Source organism: Limulus polyphemus, unplaced genomic scaffold, assembly GCF_000517525.1.
Source record: "Limulus polyphemus unplaced genomic scaffold, Limulus_polyphemus-2.1.2 Scaffold2363, whole genome shotgun sequence".
NCBI lineage: Eukaryota > Metazoa > Arthropoda > Merostomata > Xiphosura > Limulidae > Limulus > Limulus polyphemus.
Window position 1 is genome coordinate 74,714 of NW_013667973.1, and position 16,654 is coordinate 91,367.

General features: G+C 34.7%; 1 protein-coding gene across 3 annotated transcripts in view; it reads right to left on the reverse strand.

Annotated features, from left to right (window-relative positions):
* Positions 1-1,664: 1,664 nt before the first annotated feature.
* Positions 1,665-16,654, reverse strand: part of LOC106466728 (UV excision repair protein RAD23 homolog B-like) — a 44,605-nt gene continuing 29,615 nt past the window's right edge. For 2 of the 3 annotated variants that reach the window (XM_022394815.1, XM_013927030.2), the window contains 4 exons: positions 12,317-12,524; positions 5,439-5,556; positions 3,707-4,029; positions 1,665-2,493 (listed from right to left, as the gene is read on the reverse strand). In XM_022394815.1, the coding sequence (XP_022250523.1) occupies positions 2,383-2,493; positions 3,707-4,029; positions 5,439-5,556; positions 12,317-12,524 (760 nt within the window). In that variant the 3' untranslated portion in view covers positions 1,665-2,382. The remainder of the gene's footprint in view (positions 2,494-3,706; positions 4,030-5,438; positions 5,557-12,316; positions 12,525-16,654) is intronic. The other variant, XM_022394814.1, reaches the window with a different exon arrangement.

A 16,654-nucleotide genomic window follows, 5' to 3' on the forward strand; every position in this document is an offset into this window, starting at 1 on the left:
TTTATATATATATATATAAAGTACAAAAAATCTGTGTGTTTCTATGTCGATTATCTAACTACTAGGTCGCCAAGCTAATCTCAACCAATCTTTGTGGGATGGAACAAGGGGCATGTTAATGATGGTTAAGAACCCCCTCATTATTGAGCATTTGTTATTTTTGACATAAATCAATGTTAATTTCATTTATAGATGGCACCACATCCTTACACAAAAAATATTATTAAATTTTCTATAACACAAAATAAAGTCAAGGGGAAAGGCATATAAATGTCATGTATCTCAGAGTGCACTTGTACTCTCTATGGAGGAATATAATAAAAAAAAATGACACTACTATTGCAATAATACATATACTCAGCTGAAGTTCCTACTCCAACACTCACCGTAACACTGATATAAAAGAGCTGTTTCTTGAGTTATACCCTCTTCCTACTTTGACCCGGGGTCTTACAACTTCAGGTGTTGAAAGCAGGTAACAGAAAGCACCCATACTGCCACTACTTTGGCTGCTACCTCCTCCTACAAAGTCACCCTGACCATCACACAATGTATACCATGTTTTAAGTATGTACATAGTGAGGTGTTAAAGCTTATACAAAACTTTGGATGAGTTAATGACGAATACTGTAATGTTATATTATGAATAAATTGTGTGAAGTTAAGATTTTTGTGTCATCTATCACAGCATCAATCCTCACATTTTCTTAAGTTCATAACCCGGACAAAAGGACGAGTACCTCAGATTGCATAATATAATTTTACAGATCAACTTAAGGTCATTCTGACAGACTGCATCTTTTTCTCAGTAGCTGTAGCAGAAAAATCTTTCCTTTGTTCCTAATCAGTCGAAAAAATTTGACTGTATATCTCGAAGCTCTTGAAAAGTAGAATCTGCTTTTGAAAAAGCCTTCTCTCTTGTTCTATAAAAATTGTTTGCCATCCTTAAAATATTGAAGTGTACAATTTCATCAAGTAATGTTTTCTTGTTTGACCAGTACCAATCTGTGTTTGTTTATATAATACTCACATTTTAAGTATGTAGAAATTATATAATATTAAAAATATGAAGTGTGAGAGAAAAAAACCTCTTATTTTTCAATATCTTCCTCCTTTTTTACATGAAAATTTCAAATCAGTTCTTAAAGTATCCAAAGAGAAGTTTCAACTCTAATTATTTTGAATATTTATTGTTTTTGCTTTAGGTAATGCAAGTAAAATCCAATCAGGCAAATAAGATCTACACTGAACAGGCCAAGGTATTTCTTCTAGTTATATTGTTAGACGGTGTATATCCAGAAAACATATTTATACAAAATTCTACCACCACAATCAATAAAATGATACGATTTTATTGCTGTGAATACAACATGCTAAAACAGAGAAAAAATTTAAGGAGTGTACCTGATTAAAATGAGGAATATCTAACTTCAATTTTCTGGTTCAGTTTAGACTCTTTGTTATTAATTAGTAAACTCTCCAGTTTTAAGCACTCAGTACAAGAGAGCAAAAGTTCAATTGGAAAATTATAATGATTCTACCGAAAACAAAGGTTTGAGAAGCTTAAATTTTATAAATTGCAAAACATGTACTAAAGCTTACAAGAGTAACACAAAAATGTGAGATACGTGTTTTACAAATAAAAATGGACACAATACAGAAAATATTTTTATCTATGTTTATTTTGTTACTGAACACAGATAGTTTTTGAACATATTGCAAAAACAGATGAAATTCAAATACACTTGTTTAGTTTATTTTAAGCTTAATTTTCTGTAGATGATTAGCAGACAAACAAAATAAAGCACAATCAAACATTCCAAATATTATAGTACATTCTTAGAAATTTGGAAAATTTGCTTTCTAACTAGGAAGAGACCTTGATTTAAAAGCTTATCAGGAAAAACTAAGCAAATGCATAAATCTTTCAGAATTCTATTAACAATTAATATTAGTAAAACAAACAGTGATTGTACTGATACATTATATTATACTTTTGTCTCTAATTTGTATGATGTAACTGCTAATGTTCTAAAAGATCAAAGAAACAATTCTACATCCCTCCCAATTACATTAATAGCACTTGTAAATTAAAAACATAATATCTCTTTGTTTTATGTCTATTTTTTTTTGAAGATGCAATTCAACAAGTGTACAACTTTAGAAGAATAACTTCAAAAGGGTACAACAAAAACAGACCAGTTTTTCTATTGCCCACTAGAGCAGTATGTTTTTTTTTTTCTTGAGTTAAAGTGAATGATATCATGAGGTTGCAAGCATGCCTGTTAGGTTTTTGCCAGGTTTTTCCTAAGGTTGTCTTAGTGATGTTGCAAACTCCATAAAGTTTTCTAAAACAGGTGAAATCTGACAATACAGTTGCTGTCAATCGTCAAAATTTTGAGACAGAAGGAAATTTGCTGCTAGATTTTCATTCTTGTCACAAGCAAAATAAGCTTGAATGACCAGATACTCAGGAAATCCTAGAGCTTTGAGCTGTGAATAAATACAAGAAAAATAATCAAATCAAACAACTTACAAAATAAAGCTTTACTATAAAAGTTGGACTTGAACAAATCTTAGCAACAAATATTTGTTTCTCAAGAAGAAATTAAAATAAAGTTTCATAAAAAAATATTCCTTAAATTGTACTTTCTTAAGACATCAGTATATTTTTTACTATTACTTCAAAAAATCTGAAATTTTTTTTATAGATCCAAAAAAAAAAAACAAGTTTTCCTAGGAATGTAATTAGTTTGCTATAATTTAACAATCAAACCTGTAAAAACTACAAGTATTCCGTGTATCTGTGTGACGAAATTAAACTAATCTTTATATATTTTATAAAATAATTATGCAGTTAATAATTACAAGAATATACTTTTTGAGAAATTACTGCCTGGTTCTAACCACATTAGAAAAATTAATGACAGGCATAATCAAACCAAATAAAACATTCCAATTTATTTCTGAAACTGATTATAATTAAGTATCCTCTAAAACTATACAAGCTATGTTAAAATTAGTGTTATGTTATTTTATTATAAACTAGCGTAAGTATCCGACTTCGCTCAGGTTATTACGCTGATATATTCTAGATGACTATGTCAGTGTGTTTATTCTGAACCCATTTTAGCAGATAAATTATAACCTATATACTTCTCTTGCTAAGCAACATGACATAAAAGCCATTGTTATATAAAGAATTACTTTTTTTCTATGTGTTTTTTCACTAGCTTGCATCATTAAAAAAGGTACACACGTGCATGTGCACAAACATGTGGATAAATAGTACCCAGGTGCACACCCTCAGGGTCTACTTAGTATGGGTGCAAAATTTCAGGTTTCTAGGTTCTTTGCTCTTGGAGCTATGGCAATCACACTTCTTTTCTATGTGGTTTTTCTCTAGCTTGTCCCATAAAAAAATGCACACATGCATGCATGTGGATATTTAATAATAACCCAGTTGCACACCTTCAGGGTCCACTTAGTATGTTTGCAAAATTTCAGGTTCTTAGGTTTTTCCTTTCGGAGTTATGGCATCACACACACATATATAAATTAGTTCTGCTGCTGCAATTTTAAGTATAAACCAAATGAATGCTCTGCCCAAACAATTCATAAAAATCATTACAATGTTTTTTGGTATATCCCAGAGGAATTTCAATTCAGTCATTAACTATAATTTTTCTCTTCTATATCTACTTACACGCTCAATGGCTTCCTTATCTTGAGGAGTAACCTGGGCAGTGACCCCACCTTCAAAGGCAGCAGGGATCCCACTACTGCCAGTGCCCTGGCCTGCAGCCTGACTACCAGTGTTTCCAGCATTCCCACCTCCACTTGAACCTGTTGCAGGTTCATTCAGCATTCTAACAAAGGCTTCCTGGTTTTGTGATATCACCTGAAGAAGCTGAGGATTACTCTGTCCAATCTGCTGAAGGACTGCATTTAATAGCTGGGGATTCTGCTGAATGACCTGCCGCATCTGTTGGAATTGGGGCTGAGACCTCAGAAAAGCTAGAGGATCTTCTAGTGTAACAAACAAAACAAAATGAAAAATAAAACAGATGCTGTGTAGTACAACCTATTTAACTAGAACACTAGACTGCATAAAAGCAATGATGGAAAAAATAAATTTAAAAACAAAAAAGTTCATTTATTATTAATGTTATCTTTTAGTTAGCATTAAGCAAAAAAAAAAGAAGAAAAAAGCATACTGAAAATATAATCTCAGTTATTAAGACATTGGTTTAATAAACTGTAAAGTGCAAACAGTGTTCACTATATTCTTAAAAAACTTTAACATAAGCCCATCTTTTAAGCTTCAGTTATTTGTACATTCACCAAATATTCCACACACATTCAGTTACATAATTTTAGTTCTATTCACTTCACTATATCTATTTTGTGTGTTTTAGTATAACTTAATTTCTAGTTTTTATGGATCTAAAAGGAAGGCTACTATACTCTGCAAGTTATACTTTATTTTCAGTAAAAAAAAGTGTTTTACAAATAACTTTACCAGTCTATGTAACTTATTATGACAAAACATTTGTTAAAAAAATCACAAAAATAAAACCACATCAAAATGATGAATATTCTTAAAAAGTTAGCAAAAGTCATATAACTATTATATATTAATAATATATCAAAATTATAACTTGTTTAATTGATTATTTGTTTCAGAGTTTCATGTAATGCTACAAAAGTGTTATCTGAACCAATAAAATAGAGGAAAGGTGGCTAGTCAACAGCAACCACCAAATCTTGAGTTAGTCTTGTCTGACTGAATAGTGGGACCTGACCAACACTCTTATAACATATTCATGGCCCAAAAGTGCAGAACATTTTTATATTACATTAATATATGTAAAATCAGGAGAGAAAAAAGTTGTTTCTACATATCACAAACATATCTTCATTTGTCTAAATTAATATGTAAGCGCTCCAACAAACACGTGAATTATTGGTTGATAAATTCCATTACTATGTGCACAATTACATTCTAATGACATTTTTTACATTTACTTATCATCATTCACTCTGAAAATAAAAAAATGAAGATATCATTGGTATTGTTATTAATGCTCACCAGAAACCAGTTTTTTTTCCTGGAATAACACTAAGTTTTGGAAATTAACCAAACAAGTATAAAGTCACTTATATTTCTCCTTTAAAACTTTATGCAATTAAACAATAAGTTTCATTGAAGAATACTATGTACACAATACTGTTTCAAATCATGAGGATAACACCACATTTTCCCTTGAATACATATAACTTATATAACAAATTATAAATCATTTAAAGAGTCAACATATGATTAGCATCACAGGAGTCTGTGGTAAACTACAAAACATGAAAATATGACTTCTGTTATACATTTAAGTTATACAACATTTTATTTCATGAAATAACTACATAACTGAAACACCAACCTTCACTTTCTGTTGCTGAAACATTAGTACTAGTGTTGGAAGATGGGTTACGCGCTGGAGCAGTTGCTTCTCTTTCTTCAGTTGAAGGCTGTGAAGATTCCTGGTGAGAAGGGATACCCTAATAGTAGAGAAATTAAATAACAAATACTCAAAAAAAAAACTTATTGTTTTTCAGAATTAAAGTGAACAAAACTGAACAACAAATATTACTATTCCAAACTGTGGATATATAGAAATTAGTGTTTTAAACTAGAGCTGTATAATAAACCATGTATATGGGTCAGGAACTTTAGAAGATAAGACAGTTATCAAGTATAACTGTTGTATGACTGCCTTTCCATGTTGAGTTTTAAATCATGCTGTCAACAAACATGTAGATCAAGATTTCAGAATGTCCGTTGTGTATTGTGTACATCACTTACCCAAAATACTCCACTTTACCACATATCATATGACTTATTGCACATATGTCAGTGTATCTCAGTGGACCTTACATAAGTTCTCCTTTTCCTGCCAAAAATTTATTTCAAACCTGCACTTATAATGTAAAATTGATTGTGGGAAGGTGAGAAGGAAGGTATTCAATAAGTAAGAACCTGTTTGAAATATATTTTAATTCGAAAAATTTTAAGTTCACTGTAAGAGAGGTAAAAAACAATAAGGCACAACTACAGGGTAGAAAGATAAGGCATCTAGACTACAAAAAAATTGTAGCCAAGTAGAGTCACAGTAGAATCCAGAACACAAAGCAAACTTTCAGAATTGGAGTCAAGGAAGAGAGAGTGGAGAACACTAGCCTTACAGAAAAACAAAATAAAACAGGACCTATAAAACACTCAGAAAGAAAGCATTCTTCTCTCATCAGGGTAATTCTTCACCCATGATGCCCTTGTTGATACTGGCACAAGGGTAGGTTTTGTGAGTGGCACTAGTGTATAACACTGGTAGAGCCGACAATGGGAAGCAGATGGTGAACTTAAGAAGTAATTATATATCTCGCTCTTTTAATGAAAGGTTTTCGGTGGAACAGCCCAAAAACATATTATTAAACAACACACTCGAGAGACAGTAGCCCCTCTTTATCAATATCTAAAATGGCCAAGGAGTTACAAACCAGCCAAATTAGTGTGCACCCAGAGAGAAATGAAAAAGACCCAAGGACACCCCAAAAATGGACAGTGCAATGGGAATATCAAGGCAGAAAATAAAAACATAAATGATTCCCATCCTGGTTGGAGAAGAAACAGTGAGTGAAATTTCCAATGCCATGCAAAAATATGCATGTAGAGATGGGAAAGGTACCTGCTGAGGCATCATCAGCCACTAAATGGCACCCTTAGTCCATTTCCAAAGAGCAACCTCCTCTCATAAAACTCCTAAAGGGAGGGTGAGGAATTTGTGTTTAGGACTAACACAGAGGTATATTTGACTTGCAAAAGTCTTGACTGTTCTTTTTTTTTTTTACATATAAACATATATATATATATACAGATCTCCCAATATATTCAAAAGTATTTCAATATCAGACACCCTGAGAGTGGTGACCAAGGGTTTTGGCAGATATAACAATACTTGGTTTGCCTAAGACAAACACAGGGGTTAAGGAACAACAGGATGAATCTATAGTAATACATAAACTTTGTACAGAAGGAACGGCTGTATTTAAGATTTTTTTCTGGTGAAAATTAAAATGAGCACAGATCCATACACTCGAAAATAGGGAGCTTTTGATAGATGCTTCAGTTGCTGCTTCACATAGGTTGCTAAGCCTTTTAAAATTTTGCACATGGAAGATGTGAAACAAAATAATTTTTTTAAGGTTTTATATATACAGTTGAATAACCAAAAAATCATAAATTACTATATCAATACCACAGAATTCTACTATAATTTATCAAGCTTATTAACTAAGCTGTATTTGGGTCTAAAAAAATATGAAATTTCAAGTAGACTAAAGACACAACCTACCTTCTTGAAATTTTGGTTCAAAAGAATGAGATTGCATTCTAACACATGAAAATGGCTGAGAAAGCCATTAGGGGGACATTTTGAGCTTTCGATTGGTTATTCACATGTCATATATTGAAGTAAGTATATATAATGTACCATTTCCAAAAAAATGGAAATAGGTGAGCAGGACCACTGTGTTTGATTCAGTACATGAGTGATATCTCAGCAAATAGAAAATATATGAGGTTTTTATTTTATATTCTAGCTTATCAATATCGGTAATTTGAGTACTTAATTCATACAAAACTACAGACTTAGTATTCTGACACCACAAGCATCTATTTTGAACTAGTGCTGCATTCAACACACCACGTGATACACAAAAATTGATGTTTAACTGGTTTTTAATATTTAATTTTAAATTAAAAAATTAAATAATGTATAATACTAAAATTTGAATTATAATCTACAGTTTGATACCAACCTTACTGACATAAATTCATGAAATAGTAGTTCAATAAAATTTTGAATGCGAGACAAACATGATGACATGGCCTTTGACCCATGACATGCCTGGAGAGGGTTAAGACCAGACCCAACTTCTATTGTTGACAAAGTTGAGGCACTCTAGGGTACAGTAAGCAAAAATATTGAACAAGAAGTAGAAAACAGCTAAAAGGGTAGCTCTATAGCTTGGCAATAACAGAAGCTGACAAGTCTTTTGTCATGAAATAAAAACATGAAAAAGGGGCAAACTATGGAGGGAGTCAGCAAAAGACAGAATAACAAGATTGGTAAACTGTTGGGAAGAAATGTCAGCAAGAATGTGATAACTGGCTACCCATGAAGAGAATCCAGCATCTCAACAAAGAACTGCATAACAGCCATCTGTGAAGCCATAAATGAAAAACATTGTGGTGAAAGATGGAAATTCCAGGTTGGTGGAAAAGACATCCATACTAGCAATCAATGAGAATCCATCTGAGAGAGACAACTGAATAATGGAAAAAAAAAGGTTGAGCAGACCAGTGTGGGACAAAAAAAGAACCCACTAATGGAATCTGCTGATCTCAGCCAAAACCCGAGGAAGAAGATGAAAATTAGAGTAGCTATGGAGAATTTCCTAAGAATAGTTCAAGGCATCTACAGTTAAAGCAGAGGGATCCAGAACAGAAGTGGGATCCAAGATGACTTCTATTGCAAACTCATCAATGTTGAGTCATCCAAACCAAACCAACAATTAATTGAATTCTAAAAGGTGATAGGTCCACTATCAAAAGACATCAACGTACTCATGAAAGAGTATCAACCAGAATGTTCATAACCCTGGTTACATAACAAGCTCAAAGAATGATACATTGTAAATGAATCCACAACAAAAATAAAGTCTTTGCAAATGTATTCCACTCTGCTCGCTGATATATACTACTAGAGTAAAATTCTCTGTTTGCACTAGAGCACAACAGTGTTGTACCAAAGCCAGAAATTCCAGAAATGCATGATTAACTGCTCAAAATTCCAACAAACTGAGGAAACAAAAGACCCAAAAGACTAAATTCCTTCCAGACTTGGAGAAAAGCATTGGTGAACAGACACAATTCTGGAGGAAAAGAAAAAAAATGGGACACTGATAATGGTAAATCCATGATTTTAGCCACACTCAAAAGTACTTGAAGCAGTCAGAAATAGAAGAACTCCCTGAGACAATAGGTTGGATACTAGGTGTCATTGCAAGGAAAGATCTTAATGAAAGTTTCATATTTGAGCACAACCCATGGGAATTGCCTCACACTCATGGAATTTCACACAACAGAGAGGACATCTTTGATAAAGGGAGAAACAGGGAGAGGTAGGTGCAGCTGAGATTTAAGGAATTTTAAAGCCCAAAGTGAATAGTGCTTGATCAGAGTTGATCCAAAACCCAAGATGTAGGAGATATTGGGTAGGAACCAAGATTTGGTCTCCAGAACAATCCAATCCAAAGAAGAAACCAACTGAGTGGTCAAACAAATGTGAGTAACTGAGTGATGAAACCAGTGAGCTAGCATAATCTAACTGCCCATGTAATGATGAAAATCAACTGTTAGTCATCTAGAAGACCAGCAAGAATTTGGCTACACATGTAAAGACTAAGGGAGCCAAAGCCAGTCCAAAAGATAGAGCTTTAAACTGAAAAACTACTCCCCAGTATACAAAAACATGTGGATCAGAATATGTAAATATGCATCTTTGACAACCACTTACAATATTCATCAATCTTGACAAAGATAATTGTAAAATTCACATTTGATTCCTTCTTGAATGCAAAAATGTTGAGATAATGATTGAAGCACAAAATATCTAATATCAGTCTGCAATGTTTTTTTGGGTATTACAAACAGACAAGAATAAAATCCAGGGAAACCAAAATTATGATTTCAATAACCCTGATGAACAGAAGATGTGACACTTCGAGATCCAAACAATGAAAACAAAGTGGATCATTCGGAAGTGGAAAGAAATTGGAACACTCAAAAATGAAAAGACTGATGAAAGTGGAAGCACCTGTTGAACCCAAAGGCCAGGAAGAAAGAAAATGTTGCAAGAAAGAGGTCAGGTAAGAGCGAATCTCCTGAAAAATGGTCCTCTGAGCCAGTGCCAAAGAAACATGCAAATCTAAACCTTACTCCTTAAAAAAAAATCAGAAAAACAGTTATAGCTTACAGCTAACAATTGAGCAGATGAGCAAAGTCTCAAAATTAGCATAATCATGGCCTGAAAGAAAGAATACTGATGTTAAGACAGGTTGAAAGACATCCACACCCATAAAAAAAAACAACGTGAGTTGAAGATTTAAAGTTAAAATCAACAAATGAATAGAAGAAGATCCCATTAAAAGGCCAACAGAATGAAAAATATGTGGCAATAAATAATACTGAAAAGGACTTCTACTTAAAAAATCATTAGCAGCAACCTAAATGTTAGGTGAAAGGGAAAGAAATAAAGGTTTCCAAACTGTATCTTAAAGCAGCACATTAGATCACTCAGGTGTAACTAAAATGGGCTCAAGACATAAAATGTTACATACCTGGGAAAACAAGAAAATAAGTCCAACAAAAGCTTCATAAGGGCTAGGGTTTACTGGGAAATCCTTATCCTCATACAAAGATGGAATATAAGAAGAAAGTGTTGTACAACCTAATGTCATCCAAAAACCATGATATTCATCAGGGCCAACCCAAAATGACTTGGCATTAATCATCTATAAGCTCACACAATGTAGTGATGGGATTTCCCTGCTAGCCTGTGGAAGACTGTTGGAATAAAGTTTCACTGGACTGATGCTGTTTTGGGGATTTAATGTTTACTATAATTCTGAATTTACAATACGTATTTTTATGAAATTAGGCAAGCATTTAAGAAATGTAAAAGTATTATACACAGAAAGTCAGAATCTTTAATAAAGTATTTCTTCTGCATTCTACAATTTAAGAAACACGTTTTGGAAAGAAAAGCAATGCTTATGTAAGATCCTCTGATGCATATGTAATAAGTCAGGTGATAGGTGGAAGAGTGGAGTATTATGGGTAAATGGCTTATGCAAATACATAAAGGAAATTTTGAGTCATGTTTTGAAGACAGTATGAGTTCAAACAACAAGAAAAGGCATTCAGTATTTTAGAGGTAAGTCTCCCAGATTTGAATAAAGTGTTGTCTGGTTTTCTTTGTTTAGTTGTTTATTCTAAAGCTAAGCCACGTTGAGCTATCTGCTATGTACACTGCAGGGAACAAACTCCAAATTTTAGCACTGTAAGTCAGTAAGCTCACCACCATCCCACCAGAGAACTTTCTTAGTCTACATGAAAGATGTAACAGTTAATATACAGTATGTAGCAAAAACAAAATGTGGTATAGAAGTAAGTAATGGGGTGATAATTCTGAAACATTTATAATAGTTCAGTCCTTTTCCAATCACTAGCTAAGATTCAAGGTATCATGATTACTTTATTGCTTATGTGAATTTAATATGAAGTTTGCTCAAACACTAATGCAAAAATAATGTGGAATTACTATCCTCAACTAGTTTTTATACCCTTGCTTGAATTTTCCTTACTCTATTAGTTTCACTCACAGCATTTAAGCTATGCTTTCTTGTAGGCATTACATGTTAGATAGATGAATCCTGGTCTATTTGAAAAAAAATTTACATGATCTGATAAAGAAGCTTGTGTAGATGTAACTAGTTAACCCTCTAACTATGGGCATCTTTTTCCGTGCATGCCACGTGGTTTTAGTGAGTTACATTCATATTTTAATTAAACTACTTTCTTATCATGGTATACAAATAAATATAGCATAAAAACATAGCTAATAATTCATATTTTAATAGTATATAAGTTTTAAGTTCATAAATTTATAAAAGGCAAAAAATCCTGAATTTCCCTTAGTGTGAGAGTTGTGAGATTTTCTCTCTAGGCATTCCCTCGTCTTTACTTTATTCACCACCCTTCCAAGAAGTACAAAATCCAGCATAAATTATTCATTATAATTTTGTCAAGCCAACATGCAATCCTAACTCCTCAGACAAAAACCTTTTTAACAATATGAGATTTGTAGCTTTTGATTGAGATATTTGCAAGAAAAGTTCTGGACATACAGACAGTTAAAAGCAAGCATATTATTTATATAGATTCTTAAACCTTCTGAATTAATAAAGTTCAACTAATTATCGGACACACCACAGAATTTATGTTTGTTTTAAGCTTACACCATGCACTGTTAAGGTTTTAAAATTATACTCAAGTGAAAGTGTAACACAAAAATTGACATTCAGTGACAATTTGAAAAAATATATAAAATCAAGACACTTATTATTAAAACAAAATACAACTATTTAAAGTGTCAAATATAAGTTTATTTTACAAATTCTTCGAAAAGTGAAGACTTACGGTAAGTAAATATTCTACAGCTCTATCTGGATTATTGTAGCTCGCTCGAAGTGCTCGCTCAACTTGTTCTCTTTCATAGCCCATTTCCATTATTTGTTGCACTATTTTCTGATAATCTTCTCCCATCACCAGGCTTGATTCTGCTGAACTAAGATTAAAACTTGCACCTGATGCAGACGTAATCATGGCAGCAGTTGTGTTAGTGGGACTAGAAACATCGAAAACAAACACATTCACAAATTCACAATACAAAGTTTCTTATCAAAATACTAAAGAAATCACTTTTAATCAATTATAGGAATGTTTTTAATAACTTCAATGAAAATGAATAATTCTAAAATAAACACTTTATTAACAAGCATTATTTTTAAATCAAAAGGTTTAAACATTATTTCAACTGTTAATATTTTCCTAATCTAAAAACATATTTCCAACAGATACTCACCTCCTAACACAGAAATATTATTTCTCTTGCGTGACTCTCTATGAGATTTGCATACCACTATCCTTGAGCTAATTTCCACCTAAATTCATATATTTAATGTGTACTGTGATGATGCATGATGGCATCATCATGTGAAAATAGCCCTCCACCAATAGAAGGGAGCAGTAACTACCCCTATGCACTTGCACTCGTGATAACTTCATTCTTAGATAAGGCAAGAAAAAAAGGGAGTGGGAAGGATAGGTAGGAATATTTAAAGAGGTGAGTAACTATCAGTAATACATTTTTAGATTAGGAAATGTTAACTTCTGAGATAATAGCTCACACCTGCACACACAAATGTAGAATCCCACAATGAAGTGGTATAGAGAAAGGTGCAAAACTTTAAAACTTAGACAAGCAACTTTCAAAAAGCACCCAAAGGAAAAGCCCATGGAGTGTGGTACTCAATGGCAGGTACTTCATAGGAGCAGACCCATGGGCGATTGCATCTCATCTCGACCAGTGTATACTCTTTGTCCGAGATGAAAGGAAGGGAAAGGAGAAAGAGCCTGAAGTGTTCAGAGATGGGCAGAATGTGATCATGATCAACCGAGCACCTACACATAAGTGGTCAGCAAGTCAATATGTGTAGTATGGTTAAAGTGTGTACTGACCTCAACTCTATTGGGCAGCCTCTGGCTGCAGGAAAAGGGCACATTAGTTGTGTGAGGGTGGGCAGTCAGTTCCCTGGTGCCAATTTTTTCAATGATAAAGTATGGAATTGTTACAGCCTGAATTGGACAGTTGAGTAAATTTGTCCACCACAAATAGTCTTATGGAATGCAGTGGACACTGGTAGAGCCAGGGCAGATGGTCTGAGCATTTTCCGCTCCCCTGGGTATATGTTGGTTTTGGGAAACAAACATACTCTGTGAGGCAACACCAGCCACTGGTGGGATTCTGAGTGACAGGAGAGAAAATTAATAAGGAGACATATTTACCCATCTCAAAGACAGTGGGTTGATTGAAGAATGCTGACTGGAATAAGCTGAAATCCTGCAGGACACAAAACATCCAGATGATGAAGATAATGAGTGACAAAAATGTGGGAAGTTGTCCACATGCATTCCTGGAGGATTTCATCCAAAAGCTGGTGAAACTGGGAAGCGAGAGTGATACAAATGACAAATCTGAGGTGAAAAAATAAGAAATAACCTGTGAGCATCTATATCCAGGGAAGAATATACTAATTTGAGGCACTGATGGCCCCATCCAGTAAGGGTAGAAGTATAGAGGTCCATGGAAGAAAACAGGTCCCAGGGTAGGAACAACCAATGGTAGAGACCCCAAAGGGAGAAGTCCATGATAAGTAACACAAAACAGTCTAAAGAGGACATAGGAATTGATCCAGGTCTGAAAAAACATAGAAGTGAGAGATAAAAGGGAGATAGGAGTAAAAAGTACAGTTACCTCCCTGAATAGCAGAAGTCTTAAGGGAGTGTGTAAGTGTGGTGGAAGAAAGTATGAGAACATCACTAAACAAAGAAAGGATTGGATTAGAGTAGAAAGGACAGGGGAAGAAAACACCTTGTTGTACTGGGATAGGCAAAATTTAGTGGACAATTCTGCTCAACAACAAGCAATGGAGACCCACAAACCATGGTCGAACAGTCAGGTAAAAAAGGCAGGTGGTTTACAGTTGGATCCCAGGGAGGAAAGGATTGGCAGATGGACTAAAGATGAGAGATCTGCCATTGTCATTGGTAAACAAAGTGGAAGAGTGATAGGAATATAACAAGAAGAAAGCCAGATGATCGGAGAGTTTGGTTCAACAGGTGATGGACTGGACAAATCCCACACATGAAGATGGAGGAACAATATCCCTTGAGGTTGAAGCAATAGAGTGAACATTGGGTAGATGAAGGGAGTGTGAGCACTAAGCAAAGAAGCACAGGAAACTAAGGCTAAGCTAGTCAAAGAATTACCACTAGGAGTACTCAACAATGAGTATCACATATCAAAGCAAGGACTCAAGGAAGGAGTTGAAGAGGAGGATAAGCAAACAGAAAAAGTAAGACCAGGCTTGGCTGAGAGTATCAACAGCTAGAGCTGAAAGATGAGGAACAAGAGACCAGATGAAAGGAAGCTCAGAGTTGAGAGGGGTGACAAAAATGTCCATGAGAGGCACACCCAATGAAAGACCTGGATGTAAAGAGACCACTTTTTAGATAGAATGCAGTTCAGCCAAGAAAGGCAGTCTGTAATAAGGTTCGTAACTCCCAGCGAATAACAAGCAAGAAGACAGAATCGATAAGAGAATTAGCCCAGAAGAGGAGGTCTAACACCTGAACAGAGAGTCCTGGAACAGGTGTCCCTATACAGTTTTGTTAGAAATGACCATGGAATTGTTGGACTGGATCAAACAAATGATCCATCAAAAGAGGTAGGAAATGGAAACATACCTGACAAACAATGAGAAGTTTGAGCATGTTGAAGTGGAGTGAACTCTCATCCTGGATCCAAATGCCAGAAAGTCATGCCATCATTCTAAGATATTCCCCAACCTGAGAGGGAAGCACCAGTGAATAGATGGAGATCTAGTCTGGGACGGGGGTGATGAGGGATTGTCAGATGTAGAATTAGCATGGTCTGGCTATTATGATAAGTCCTTGAGTAAAGGAGAGTAAAGGTTCATAATTGAGGACAATCGAGCTTGAGAAGAAAACTATTGGTTTTGCAAAGTCTATTGGAGAAGATGCATGTGTGGATGCCCCAAAGGAATAAGGGGCTCCAGGGAAGCCAGAATCCAGAAAAGTGAAATAATTTCTAGCATAGGATGAGAATAAGAAGCTCAGATTTTGGTGACCAGACATTCCATGGCTCACAGACAAAGAAGAGAAGGTTGAACACAGCCAAGATAAGAGTTGAAGAAAATGCCCAGATGTACCAAATATTATGTGGGAGAGAGAAAGCACTTGGAAATTGGAATATATAAAAGGCAGATGATATGTTTTGAAGGGAAGAGCAGGGATTTGGAAGACATAATTCTGATGAATGAAACATAGTAAGCAAATGGAGGACAGGGTAACTGGGATGTATTGAAGGGTATCTGACACAGTGACCTCAATCATCTGCAAATCAAGTGAAAAAGACTGCAGAGGAAAAATAAATTCTTCAACAAGAATGATGGCACAATCAAAAATCAGTTGCGAGATAATAGGCCAATCAGCAGACACTAATCCCCAGTCTTCTTGGGGATCACAAAGAGACAAGAACAAAAACCCCAAAAAAGTGGCATACACCCTTTGGATGGCAGGTTCAGCCAAGAGAGAGAAAGAGACAAGTACCCATTGGGCCCAATCAAACAGAATAGTCACCAAGAAGAATAGCAATGAACTGGCTGTCAGATAATGAGAGGATGAGAAAAAGAGGAAGGTCTGGAAGCTGGAATGGGAAAGGTAGCAGTAGACTGAACTATTCAAGGAACTGGAGTCAAAGGGCAAGGTTGAGAAAGACAAAAAATGAGGGAAGATAGTGGGTCTATAGTGAAACATGAAAACCACTGAAGACTTCTGCATGATGAAAAAAAGTCTGATAAATACCATGTACACTATACAGAGGAAAGCATACATTAATGAGAAGCCCACCTAGACACAGCATGTCTCAAGATCAGAGTAACCAAGAAAGGAGGGACAGAGCAGAAAAAGAGTAACTGACAAAGGTAGCAAAGAGAAGGGAATGTTTTGACAGGGGGAGAGGTAACATAATATAGTAGTGAGAAAAAGATAAAGACATGAAAATGGGGAACTAGAGAGTGAAATAAAAGGCAAAGGGTCTGCTTCCCAAGCAGACAAAAGAAATTCTGAAGACAGGGAATTTAGAAAAAGAATGAAAGGGAAGAATAGTTGTAG